This window comes from Zonotrichia albicollis, chromosome 2 (assembly GCF_047830755.1).
Source record: "Zonotrichia albicollis isolate bZonAlb1 chromosome 2, bZonAlb1.hap1, whole genome shotgun sequence".
Classification (NCBI taxonomy): domain Eukaryota; kingdom Metazoa; phylum Chordata; class Aves; order Passeriformes; family Passerellidae; genus Zonotrichia; species Zonotrichia albicollis.
Window position 1 is genome coordinate 99,041,282 of NC_133820.1, and position 14,244 is coordinate 99,055,525.

The window sequence follows — 14,244 nt, forward strand, 5'->3', positions numbered from 1 at the left end:
CAGGGTACAGCTGAGGCTAGGGGAGAATAGCTATCAGGAAAGCTAGGGATGTGCATTGTGTGTCCTGTGCCATTGCAGTAAATACAGAAAGCATTTAAGAAGCATACAAAGTGGCGTGTGGTAGGGAGTTGGAGGGCTAACCAGGCGCTTCATGTAACCTGTCTTGTATTGACATTATAATCCACAAACATTTGTTGTGTGGTGGTGCTGTCAAGGGCTCATTTTGTGAGTATTGTGTGGCTGTTAGTTTTTCTTTTAATGTCTTATAACTTGATAGTGTTGTCACAACACTATCAAGTTATAAGAGCACATTTAAAACATAATGATGTTAGGACAGGGAAGAAGTGGGATAATCATGATTTCAAATGTAACCACAGCTGAGACAATGTTATTTCAGAACAATGTGTGACTGTTTTCTAGAGCTTGCAATCAGTAATTTGAATGTAATAAAATGAAGAGGAGAGGCAAAAACCCCAGAAAAAAAATAGATGATGGAGTAGATGGCTAGCCATAACCTAACTCCACAAAAGCCAAAGTGAAAAATTTCCTGATTTCCTCAGATGGAACCAATATTTGATTCACTAGGCCATTGCATGTGAATAATCAAAAACTGTGTCATGAGTCGAACATTAAAACCATCAGTGCTCTGGAAGAAAGTTTGCTCAAGAGAGAATATCCACAGTCTCTAACTTAAAAGAGTATCTTACTTCTTGTTTAAAGTAGATGCCTGAGGGCAACACAAGTTTCTTGTACAGCCAAGGGCGCCTTCAGAATCACCCACTGAGGATTGTATGCACTCTACAAGGAGCAAAGGCTCCTAAAATAAGCAAAAAAATTAGACATTGGAATTCATATGATAAAAATATTCCTTCTAGCTAAAGTGTCTAATTTACTCATTACTGAGCTAACCCAGACCTATAGGAAGTTTGCAGGACTGGCATACATTTATGTTTTTTAAAGCATACTCCCTAATATCTTACATGAAGAATTTCTTTCCTGAGCAGTAAATCTTGAAAATGGATGGTCAATATTTCTCTTGGATGAAGCTGTATTTTTACAGCCCTAAACTCTTTATCTAAAAATGAACAGCATTTTTTTTATTGCTGTTGAAAATACAGACAGATATGTTTGATGCCATTCACTGTGCACATACTGAATTTACTAGATATATAATAAAAGGTTCACCATACGTGGAAGTCTTTCCACTGTTCAGAAGTATTTCAGAAAAGGGGATGCATCAGAAGCACGTGGGGAAGAATACACCTCTGCCTGCAAGGGTAGGTCAGAGTGAGTGCTGCTTGGAAGTTCAAAAAAACTTCCAAATTCATCTGTTATATCCCATTCTGCCTTTTTATATATCTTGTAATTCTTGAAAACAGTGGCTCACAGACTTCAAGGGATGATAGTAACCAGCAGGAAACACTGGTTACAAGCTGCAGCATCATAACCTGGCTGTGCAGGACTTTGCTAGAGTAGTACGTCTGCTATTTAGGCATAATACCTATGGTCCTACCAACCTATCCACCAACTAGGAAGTTTATTAGAAGGGATTGACAGTGTTACCAGCTTTACTTGTTTTGTCAGGAGTTTCAGGTGCGTTTTTGAGGTTTAGTTAAATAAAAATTCACATCCTTGTGGTTTCTGAAAAAAAACCCCAAGATCTGCCTGCTAAAAAAATCCTTTAAGATTCATCTGATAAAAGTAAAATGTCTGCAGCCTATCAGGTAACTTAAAAGAATCCAAACTTTAAAAATTGGAATTTTAAAACTTTCCTCACTAATTTTGGGCCCTGATACCATTTCTGAATATTTGAGATTCTCAGTGTACATGAGTGATGCCAGTTCATTTTTGGAACTAATTTATTCAATTGATTGTTCTAACTGAAAATTACTGTACTTTGAGATTACATTAAAAAAAAAAAAAGAAGGCACCTTGCAAGAGAACAAATCATGACAACCAAGAATAGATAGCAGGACTGGTGAAAAAATAGACTGGGAAAATTCACTTGAAAATTTTTGGCCATCCATTATACGTGCCTAATTGTAATTATTTGTGGGAGAAAAAGAAAATCCCTAATTTCCGCTCCACGCACCGTTCTATGGAAGAAAAGTTGGTTTGTTGAATTGAAAGTTTTTCAGCAACATGTAAGGATATAAAAACTTATGAATATATATCCAGAATATTGTGATACCAAAATGCTCTCTGCCCATTGGTTTTGATGCATGGAAATATGCTGCCCCTAGGGCCTTTTAGAGAACTGGGCAGTTTTCAACTGGGGTAAAGCCACTGCTGTGCAGATGGGCACTGGTAATAGAAATACCAGTCTGTGATCAGCTGATTTGCAATCAAATATAGGTTGGTCAGCTGACTTGCAATTAAATATAGGTTTGGCATGAAAACTCAAGCCAGCAAACTTCACAGAACTAAGATACTTTCAGGAATCAACATACCACAGACATACACATGTGCCAGGCTTCATGAAGAAACAGGATGTGATACATTTCCTTAAATATTGTGGGTGGATTCATCTGTACAACATAGACACCTATATCTTAGCTAGTCAACAAGTTCCTTCTCCAGTCAGTGAACTACTCTTCTAGGGTGTGAAAAATTCCTTCTTGAAATAGACATATGAAATAGACCAGATGAGCTGGGCCCTAAAAACGTCTTTTCCTATCCACAGACTGTAAAGGAGAGGCTGAGGTGGTGAGCAGATGTAGGTATCTACAGGAGAAGTGTGCAGATTTAGGTGGGATGAACTCCCACGCAGCATGTCTATATATTTCAGATCTCTTCAAGGCTGCAAGTGCAACCAGAGGCATGAATGGCATGCATCCAAAAAGAAACTTGTCAAAATCGTATCCAGAAACACTTTCTAGGATAAAGGGCTGTTAAACAATGCCAGTGTAATGGGGGCCCTCTATGCTTGTTTCTACAAAGAGGGACCTAAGGCGTGGCTAATATGTGGTAAACTTGAAGTACAACACCACTTTCACTGAGAGATATGAGAGCCCATAACATGTGCATGGACTTAGCCCACCATCCCTGCAAGCTACCCTGCCTATTATAAATCCAGGTACTAATTTACCCTTGTGGTAACTTGCTTGTGCTGCCCTGTTATCAAATACTTCACTCAGGGCAATGCCCCTACAAATGTGGTGCTTTCTCATTATGTTCAGGGCACAGACAAAATGATGATGAAGAAGACAATGGTGATGATGATTATTATTACTATTGGATTATATTGCTACTATTATCACTGCTGATGGTGCTTTAACAAATTAGAACTGGGCATTCCCATGTGTTAGGCACAGCACACATATACTCTAAGAGGTGGTTCTTGGCCCAAAGAGTTTTCTGAAGGGAAGGGAGAGTGTAGTTTGCAGTCTTTGTCAATAATAGTCTGCAGGACAGCCAGAACACATGAATCCTATTTACAAAGGTAACAATAGCATCTACAGATGATCTATATGTGACTCCTTAAAATGGAGGAAGAAACTAATGGTTGTGAACAGTTACAACAGCAAAATCTGTAAAGGCCATTGCATCTGGTATATGGGGCTGGTGAGGCTCAGAAAGGGGCATCTTTCTCTTCTGGACAGGTTACAGGTGGTGAGGCCAGTGATCCTTTGTCCCATGGGATAGATTCTCTGCTTCCTTCCTGCCCATTCCCCACTCTTATCCTCCCTCATAGCAGGAATTCATGGTTGTCTAACCAAAGACAGCTTTAGTAAAGGCCTGCAGGATAATTCAATAGAACAAAAACCAAATAAACCAATTTTTTAGCTTGGAAATGTGGCTTTTTCTATATACATGGCACCCAAATTTTTTTCAACCACCTGAAAAAGGATAAGATGTCATTGTTTTCCAGATTCCTCATTTATGACATTAATTAAGGTCATTCCAAGAATTCATGACTTCAGCAAAGAAACAGGAGATAGAAGTCTCAGTTCCTTGTTCATAATTTTAGGTTTGCAGTCCACAAAGCTTTAACTATTCCCATTAATGTCTGAGGCACCTTAATTTGTCCACATCACTGAAACCAGTCTGAATGTTGTCTCCTGTTCTAGCTCAGCCATTATTCTTAGTTTACTGCAGGCATAAAGTGAAGACAGCTGAGCTAGTCACTACTGGCTCTAAATAGTCAATGGAAAGAAACAGACACTTTTAGGGTGCAATTCATCTAATCTACTTTATATGTATGCTTTACAATGAGCTGCTTTTTCACTCTAGGCAGCTGCATTTAGACACCTGAGGACAACTTGAAAATCTCAAAATGAGATGAGGAAAAAATTACAGAAGACATGAAATAGCACTTGAATTGTTATATAACCTCAAGTGCAGAAGATACACTGTCCCAGAAATAAAAATCTTTGAGTATGTGCATATAATGTTTCAGATTATTTGGAGGGGAGAGGGGGGGGAATAATGAAGACATCATAATGGTTTGCAGATTTCTACATTAAGTTCCTCCCAACCTTTAAATACAGAGTTTCTGCCTGGCATTGTGCTGGACTGCTCCAGTTCATTGAACCTGAAAGCACCAGCTAATGCAAAATCAAAAACCAAGATGTATTTACTTTTTTTGTCTTAGCCAATTAATTTTAAGACTAAATCTAGAATAGAGTCCACTACTTAAAAGTAGGTGGACATGGCCTCCCTTTAGGGAGCTTCCAAAGACCTGTCTCTTCCCATTTACTGGGTAAGAAACTGGCATATACTTTAGAAAGATGGCTTCACTGGGTGCATAAATGTATGTTAAAGCATTTATGCAAAGCTAAAAGGACTTCCAGTCAGAGACATCACTTGAGCATGTTTGAACTGGTTCCATCAGTCATATGATAGCTCTGGGAAAGCATTTACCCTTGGGGAAAACACAGGTATTCTACTTCCCTGGGACACCCATATCTGCGTGTGCTGTCTCCTAGATCCCATCAAGGGATGAAAATTGCCTATGAAAATCACTGCAGCCATCACATTTGTGAGTCATTTACATTTTTGTGTAGGCATGTGTCATACAGCATGTCCTAGAAGGCAAACCACACAAATATAATGCAAAGAGACAAGCAATCTGTTGGAGTGGGGCAGCTGTTTTGTGACAATGATCACTGACAGCTCAGGCTCTGTACAAAAGTAGTTCCACAGATCTCGAGAGGATATGCATAAAATGCTTAAGAGGAAGCACTTCCTCCATGTTTCCATGACTTAGTTCTCTGCTGGACTTTATGAAATCCAAGACCTGCCTCAGTTAATTAGCTTTGTGCATTCTCTGAGGAATTTCTGCTCATGGGCTCTAGCAGCATGGGTATCTGCCTAGATGGTAACCACTCCTCCCTTCCTGTGCTTCTCCTCCTTTCATCTCATATTTCCTTCCCCTTTCTTTCTTCTGTTTGCCCATTTTCTTCCGCCTTTTGAGATTCCACAGGGAGAGGAGAGACCAAGAATGAGATCTTTGCACTAATTCCAGCAGGGAATTAAGTAGACAGAGAACAAGGTCTTAACAGGTCAGATAAGAAAGCTCAGAATGGGAAATAAGACATGGGGTACTGCAGGGAGAGCAAGAGAGACTGGAAAGAAGAGAGAGATGGAGAGAGTGGACAAAGTAAGAGGAGAATTAGCTGGAAATGGGTCTGAAAGTGCTGTGAAGGAAAGACAGAAGATAAGTGTTAAACAAGGAACAAAAGTGACAGAACCTGAGAAAAATATATTAAGGATGTTTCTGTGAGTATTGCATTTTGCTCGATTGGAAATATGTCTCCAAATAACCAAGGAAAATATGAGGAAAGGTTTGCTGTTTTTGCAGCGTAGTTTTTTTTCAGAATGAGAGAATAGGTGAGACATAGTTTTGGGGGGAGGATTCTTGTGATTGGATGGTTTATGCAGAGTAGGAAAATATACAGACTGTATTTCATGTGTATTTACAATCTTGATGCTAGATTTTGGAATATTTTTACATACATTAATGTGTGTGATGTGGCTGTGGATCTCATAGTTTAATTCTAAACGTGTGTATTGACCAAAACATGTAAAAATGTCAATCCTGGTAGAAAAGCAGAGCAGAGAAAGCAGCTTTGTTGTGTCTGTTGAGCTTTCTGCAGAGGTGGAAGCAGAAGGTGTCACAGCACTGGCAGCTTAATTGTAGTTTGGCTAGGGCTTGTCTACATGTGGAAATTTTCAGTGCTAGCTTTCCAGATGACTAGTTTGGGCTCAGTGTTTTGCACCATGAGTAATTCAGTTTAGTCCATTTTGGAGGTGAATTGAAAGAAATCACATAAAGGCAGCAGTAGCAGAAAATAATTCACTTAGAGAGTGAGGCAAGGGAAGTGCATGAGTGAACAACTGGTTTCTTTTAAAAATTTAACCTCAAACTGATTTTATAATAGCTTCCCTGTGTGGAGAAGCCGTTAGTTCCCTTGCAGTGCTGGGAGCCCACATGAAGACTTACACACTAAGCAAGCCATTGCTATGGAGGCAAAGTTGCATAAAACTTCAGGCAAGCTGTGAGCCTTGCAAGGTGCTCCATTCACCTCCAATTTGAGCAAAATGTAACAGGGATATTTCTTTCTTCATTTTTGTTTCAAATGCTTTAATCTGCCCCAACATCCATTGCCACTTACATTTCACAGCGTGCCAGGAAAAGATCAGGAGGAAGATCCTTGGGCCTTTCTCTCCCATTGTTTTTCCATGCATCTCCTCACAGCCTCCTTGTGTTGGTCTGGCTGGGAGAAGGTGTGAGTGTGTGTAGCAATGGAGTGCCACCCCAAATGACAGCAAAGCCCTTACCTCTGGGCTGGAGTAGTGCGAGGCCTTGCTGCCGTCACTCTCGCTGGAGCTGCTTTCGCTCTCGGAGTCGGACTCTGAGCTGCTCTCGGATTCACTGGAGCTGCTGCTGCTCGAGCCCTTGCTGGAGAGTCCCGAGGCTCGGGCACTGGCCTGCGGCACCACCAGGCTGCCAGCCCAACACACAGCCCATGGGGTGTGCGACAGGGAGGGAAGAGAAGAAAACACGAATATAAACATGAAACACCCACATATAAGAACCGTGCTGTTTTAGGAGCATACTCTGCGAATGCCTGTGAGCTTTACTCTGCTGCTAATAAATAGTGACTTCAACATTACATTGCCATAACTGGGGGGAAAAGATGGGGTTACTCTCATATCCATTTAAATCCATAGCCTTTGCCATCTTTTTCATCTGGGGGAGAGTCAAGTTTTCACTTCACCTTGTCTCTTTTCCCATTCCACAGCTATTTTAGGATATATTAAAAATACTAAGTGTTAAAAAAGCAGTATAGAAAGCAGTTTTATGCTGTCTAATGAACACTCAGCCCAGAGGTGAAAGCAGGAGACCAAAAAGGTGAACAATTAAGAAACAGAGTTGAACCCCACACTACCAGTCATTAGCAGTAATAGCAATAACCATAAAAATAACAATAATGATACATCTTCACTGGAGCTTCCAACCCCCATCTTCCATTTTGCACACTTCCTTACCTGCCCATAAATGATATGGTTACCTGTATATACTATCTTGATTACTGGCAATTCAAGATCTAAGACTCAGCCTGCAAAAACTTGAGGAGCTCTGGCTTGTGTTTTGGCATGTCAGCAATGCAGTGCTGTCAGCAGAGCTACTTGCCTTCTTTAAAGTTATGTTTGCATGCAAGTGTTTGTATTATCAGGCCTGACAGCAGAAGAAATGTGTATTTTCCTGAAATAGTTGACCATGCATATTAAAAATATCACAGTCATAAAGGCTTGAGTGTGAAATATCATATTAAGTCATTCAGCTTATTCCCTAGGCAATGCAATATTGCTCCCTATAGCAGGGTGCATTTTCTAGTCAGTTGTCCAATTTGATTTTAAATGACTTGAATGCAGCTTTTACTTTTACTCCTGGGAAACTTCTCTGCAAACTAACCCAAATTCCACTGTCAGAAATTTCTTCCTACATTCAACCAGAAGTTGCCCTTTTAGAATTTATAGTTGTTACTTATTATTTCATCGTATTACTAATAGTTACTATGATAAATTATCCTCCTCCCTTTTTGCTCTCACATTTTTGCAGATTGTTTTCCTGTCCTTCTTCAGTCATCTTTCAGACAAGGCCTTACACATTTACTTCTTCTGATCTTTCTTCATAAGTCATTATCTCCAGGGATATGGGATCATTTTTATGGCTCTTTTCTGAACTCATTCCAATTTGTCTACATCTCTCTGATAACAGGGTGCCCAAAACAGAGTGCAGCATTATAGATGGCTTCTCACTACAGCCCTGCAGTGAAGGGCTATTACCTTCCTGCTCCTTGATGCGCTGCTTCTGTAAACATATATCTGAGCTGTGAGGGAATGTATTGTCCATTAACATCCCTACCTCTCTTTCAACACTGCTTTCTTCAGAATTCCTCTACTGATAGCTACATGATTATTTGCTACAGAGAGATTAGCTTGCTTTTTTCCTTCATACCAGATCTCATTTTCCTCCTTTACCTTGCAAGCTTCTAGCTCCTTTTGATTTATTTCGCTGCCCTCAGAGGTGTCTGCAGCAACTTCTAATTTCGTATCAAATGCAAACTTAATTAAATGGTTATTCACTTCCTTTTCCAGATCATTAATGAGACTGTTAAATAAACCCCACATGAAACACACTGGTACCCTGATAACCATCTCTTCCCAATTCCATTCACTGGTGTTTATCATCACCCTTGTTTATGCTCCATCAGTCCAATATTGTGGCTAATGCAATGTGATCTTGGAGAAGCATTTTGTGAGAAATAATATCTAATAATTAATTACAGTTCTGCTATGTTGCACCTAATGAATTGTCTTTACATGGTAATGGTGTTTTTCATTATGGAAAACTGATACCTGACACCTTGCACAAGCCACATACAACAAATTCCTGAGGCTTTGACAAGGGGCCAGCCCATCAGAGAGGTGGTTTCAACTTCACAATTCCCCATGGCTGCACAATTTCTGGCCCTCTACCTGCCTCCCCTAACATATGCCAGCCTTTGCCATCTGGACTAGCTGTCTTGCACAAGCCAGTACTCCCACCACATCGCCTTTACTTGCAGCATCCCCGCTGCCTTTTGCTAGGAGGTGGTACAGCTGTGCATGGCTTTCTTAGTTTTTGTTTGCTTGGGGAATCCTGACACTGTTGGAGAGCTTTCTGCACCCTTCAAAGAACAGAGGGGCCAGGCAGTGGAAGAAATCTCAGCTGTGATCTCACCTTACTAATTAAAAGCAAGTAAAATAAACAGGAGAGGGGAGCTGACATCCATTTATATTTTTTTATCTTTATTCCCATCCTTGTAACTACTACTGGGCAGTAGAGAGAGAGGTGGCAGTAAAAGCTCGTGCTCTGTCAGGATGGCTTGGTGCTACATGCATGGTCACAGTCTGCCAACTCCTGGGTGGCAGGAGGTCTGTCTTCATGCACAGGCATTAAATGTACCAGTTACAAGGAGTGCCTTTAAAAACTTGGTTTTTTGTCCAGCCATGTAGGTGCAGTAAAGACAAGATTTTCAGGCAGCCATTTGTATAACTTCATTAAGGCACAGAAGTGACAGAAACAGCTGGGAAGCTTGTAAAAAAATTTCCTTCTTGGAGAAGGAAAATGGATATTTTGCAAACAGTTTCAGGACAATACTTTCCTGACTTGTACAGGTTGCCCAGTGAACTCCAGATTTAGACTCCAATTCAGAAATTGCTATATAGGGGATGAGGGGGAAAAAATCCATGGTAATATTTCTTTCCGGTTGTGACATGAAACGTTTTTCTAGGCTGCTGAATAGAAATTGTTACTACAGCCCTAGATATAAAATATAACTGTTGGATTCTTCACAAACATCTGGAAATCTATGTTTGCTGTTCTAATAGTAGCCAATATACTACAAAATTAAACATTACAATATTTTCCCATTTATGCTAACATTGCTGAAGTCTCCTGTCCCCCTTTTACTTTTTCAATTTTGAAATATAGCATATTCTTATAAGGATCCTCATTATGTTATAGTGACCAGGGTAATAACAGTTACATCTGTCTTCATGCATTCTTATTAAAAATCAACTTTTTTTTTAATTGGTAAATTTTATTTTGGACTGCTCTTTCTGAAGGATGTAAGGGAGATCATGCAGTTTGACTGATCTACATTTTAATGACTGTGGCATATAACATTTGAGCATATTTTGCTACTGGTTTATGCCCCAAAATTAATTACCACATCATAGAATTTCTATTTTTATTTTAAGGAATTAAATGACAATTAAGTGCGACCCACTTTTCTTTAGAGCTCTTAATCATAACTTGCACTCTCTGACTTAAGAGAGAGAGTAAATACCTTGTAAATTTGCCAGAAGTTCAGCAATAAGACCATTTAAAAACCAACAGACCATTTGAAGTTTCTGATCAGATATCTCCCATTACCCTGGCTACAAGAACACCTAATTTCCATGCAAGTCTCCAAAAACCTGTTTTCCTGCACTGTCTAGTGGACAACTGCCCTTCTTAAAAGAACTGCTAGATTCCTTGTAGCCCCAATTTTTCTCTTATGTGCCGGTTCAGAAATTCAGTGATTTGGGGAGATTAATACTTCTTCCCCACTCAAACTGACTTGTGATCCAAGTTGAGAGGTGGAGCCATCTCAATCCCTGGACAAGGCCTAGAGGATATTTGTGTGGCACCAGTTGTTAGCCCCATCAGTCTGCATGGCCATGGCCAGCCTTTGAATGGCACTGAGGTGGTTTGAACAGTTATGCAGCAAGGTGCTAGACCTGGCTATTCAGTCAGTGGAGACAGATTCCCAAATGAAATTGCTTTGGTGGCCCTCAGGAGATCTCTTCAGGTTAATCATGCTGGATCTGAGTCCCACTCTATGCTTCATGTTAAGCTGCTGCTTACAGCTGCACTGCTTCCCATGATAATAAATCATGGCATTCAGCACTGGCCACAAGAGTTTCCCAGGCTAGGCATATGCTGCATTGCAGGAATTCAGGCTCAAGCACATGCAGCATGGATAAAGATACAAGTAAAACTGATGCAGTTCTTTACCAAACTGCAAGTATTCAGTGACAATATATAGAAAAAAATCCCTCTGATGCTGAAGAATTTGTCATCCCAGATCTTCACTGCATTACAATAAGAAGGCACTTTATACCTACTTTACACAGGCATGAATGATTATCAAGAATGCAATGCAAGGGAGAATCAAGCCTTGGAGAAATGACTTAGCCAAAGGAACATATCAGTGAGCCTCTCAAGTACTTTTCCAGCCACAACAAAGGCTATGCAAATGCTCATAGAATCATTAAGGTTGGAAAAGACCTCCAAGATCATCACGTCCAACCCTTGACCAGATACCACCAGGCCAACTAAGCCATTTTACAAAGTGCCATGTCTATTCATTTTTTGAACACTTTAGGTATGGTGACTCTACTATTTCCCTTTACCACTCTTTCAGTGAAGAATTTTTTCCTAATATCCAACCTGAACATCTCTTGGCCGAGCTTGAGGCTATTTCCTCTTGTCCTTCCTTGGCTGCATGGAAGACAAGACTGACACCCACCTCACCACAACCTCCTTTAAGGTAGTTGTAGAGAGCAATAAGGTCTACCCTGAACCTTCTTTTCTTCAGTGTAAACAAGCCCAGTTTCCTCAGCTGCTCCTCGTGGGACTCATGTCCCAGAACTTTCACAAGCATTGTTGCCCTTTACTGGATACCCTCCTGCACCTCAATGTCCTTCTTGTAGTGAGATGCCCAAAACTGAATATAGTACTTGAGGTGTGGCCTCAGCAGTGCTGAGCAGGGGGAAAATGCATCATATTTTAGAGTACAGTTGGTCTGTGAAATTTCACTTTAGTAGAATTGTATCCAAAGCTTTCTTACCAAAAAGGTCACTAACACTATCAGACATTGTCTGCTGTATTTTTTTTTTTTTGTCTGGAGATAGGACACTATTTATTCAGTGTCATCTGCACAGCTGTGATCATCTAAACCATTTTTCTTCTAAATTTCATTCTGGTGTGCAACTGCTAAATGGCTGTGACTTCCCAGAGGAGAGAGAAATGCAATAACTAGTGAGAAGAGCTTATTTGAATAAACAAGAGACATTGTTAGGGATTACATTGTCAGCATTGAGAGGTAAGTGTGGAAAAGCTGATCCAAATTCATATATCACAAACATTTGAGAAAATCCTAAGAAAGGCTGTATGAATACTTAGAGTATTTTGGATGTCCAGCAAAAAGTCTATCCCTGTCTAGAAATCAAGGCCTGTTGTGGGAAAACAATACTTTGAAACAGACACCAGCCCCCTAGCTGGTATAAACTGTCATAGCTCCATTGACTTCAATTAGGCTACAGTGATTTAAATCCAACAGTAAATCTGACCAAGACTCTGAAAAAAGTATTTCAAATTTAGTGATGAAAACATATTCCATGGTTTAAAGGAGCTCTGTTGGCAGAGCTTCTATTTTGATTTCAGATTAAAGTATCTGAAACACCACTTCCTTCTTCCCTCAGAGCCAACCTACTACCCATCGAAGGTCTTTTATGGAAAACTCTTTATCCCTTTACTGCAATAAGCAAATTCCACATGGTGCTTCCTCAAAGCACAGACGGAGAACATTGTGCCAAGATCTGTATAAATATCTCTGCTGCCTGGCACTGAAGATACTGCATGTCTCTCATGCACACAGTAGGGAATTCCTGTCTCAGTAATTGTGAATGGATCACAGAAGCCATGAAAATTCCCACTTCTTGCTGCTGCCCCTGGGTATTTTTCAAATTCTCTTCCAGCAAAGACCTCTGAAGCATGGGAATTATAAGGACTTGAAGATCAGGCCATCCCAATATTGTGACAGAACATATGGGGATATCTTCTGAGGCAAATGTAGAATGCCAAGAAATAGCACCATAAGGACAGCCCACAGAATGGAGGTGGACCTCATCCATTTGTTTCAGGACAAAATCATGCTGAGAAAAGGGAAATGATACCATAAACTCTAGAACCTGCACAGACAACAGCCAGATACCACCATGGCTTCAAATACCAGTACAAAAGTCTCTGTGCACTTAACATTCAAAGATGAGTACAATCACAAAGTCATAGAAAAGCTTGGGTTGGAAGGCACCTTAAAGATCATCCAGTTCCAACTCCCCTGATATTTAGGGTCTGTTCTAACCCAAGCCTCTCCATGCCTCTGTATGCTTCTGTGACAGAAAGGCTCTGCTCTAGTTTTAGGTCTGTTCCATTGTGTCTGAATGCCCAAATCAAATGACCCTTCCAAGGCTCCAGCCACCATCCCATACACGGGTGTGACTGAATTGCCCACTGTCAGTGTGTTAGGAGATGTCTTACATTATTTAAAAAGCCCTTGGATATCCTTTTTCTGAAGTCAGTATAGAAGTGACACAAATTTATGGTTTTGTGCCTTTGCTAACTAGAAGCATTAAACCAATCTAATGTCTGAATTCTTTCCAGTTACCAATTACAAAAACCTATCGTTCACTAATAGGAGAAGACAGTGAGCCCTGCCGCAGCTTGCTGTTTCAGCCTGAACGCAAAAAAATGAGGCTCAACACTTTCCTTTCTCCCTTTCTCCAGGTAAACGATTTCCCAGGAGTCTGTTAATATCTTTAGGAAACAGAGAAATGTTTTCATACCTCATTCCTGTAATGGATGAGGTATGAAATTGGAGTCATGATGAGTGAAAGTCCTGGAGGTTGTTCGGCTTGTCACAATATATAATGCCTCTGTGAAAGCACTGCATTACCTTAGCTGCACCACCTTTGCACAGCTCAGCTAATAAAGCACAGCTGCCAAGAAGAGAGTTCATAGGCCCCCCCTATATTTTAGCACTTTCCCTGGGAGCTTCTTAAATAGTTTGTGCTGACAAGACTACAAGTATCATCTGATAACACAAACTCAAGGCAAACCAGATCTCTCTGAAGAAAGTCAGGTGTGCACTGTGCAATTGCAGCTTGTCAGAATAGTCACCAAAGAAAAATTTATAGGAAAGGCTGTTTAAAAAAACAAGCTATGAAGCTCAGGCACATAAATATACAAAAACCCTGAAAAAAAATCCATTATGGCAGGGGGCATCTAATTAAGGTCTAGTTGATACTGGAGGCAGTCAAATCACAGCTCTCATTGTGAAGGAATATGGTAGAAATGAGAAAGCCTCTAGAAAAAGCCCACCTTGAGTGAAAAAAATCTCCTAAAATAAAATGTTATGTAACAAT

At 40.3% G+C, this 14,244-nt stretch overlaps 1 protein-coding gene across 2 annotated transcripts in view; it reads right to left on the minus strand.

Moving 5' to 3' along the window:
• The window catches only part of AFF3 (ALF transcription elongation factor 3), a 325,784-nt gene that overhangs the window by 45,944 nt on the left and 265,596 nt on the right, over positions 1-14,244 (minus strand). For both annotated transcript variants that reach the window (XM_074535783.1, XM_074535782.1), the window contains exon 10: positions 6,784-6,949. In XM_074535783.1, coding sequence (XP_074391884.1) covers positions 6,784-6,949 — 166 coding nt within the window. The remainder of the gene's footprint in view (positions 1-6,783; positions 6,950-14,244) is intronic.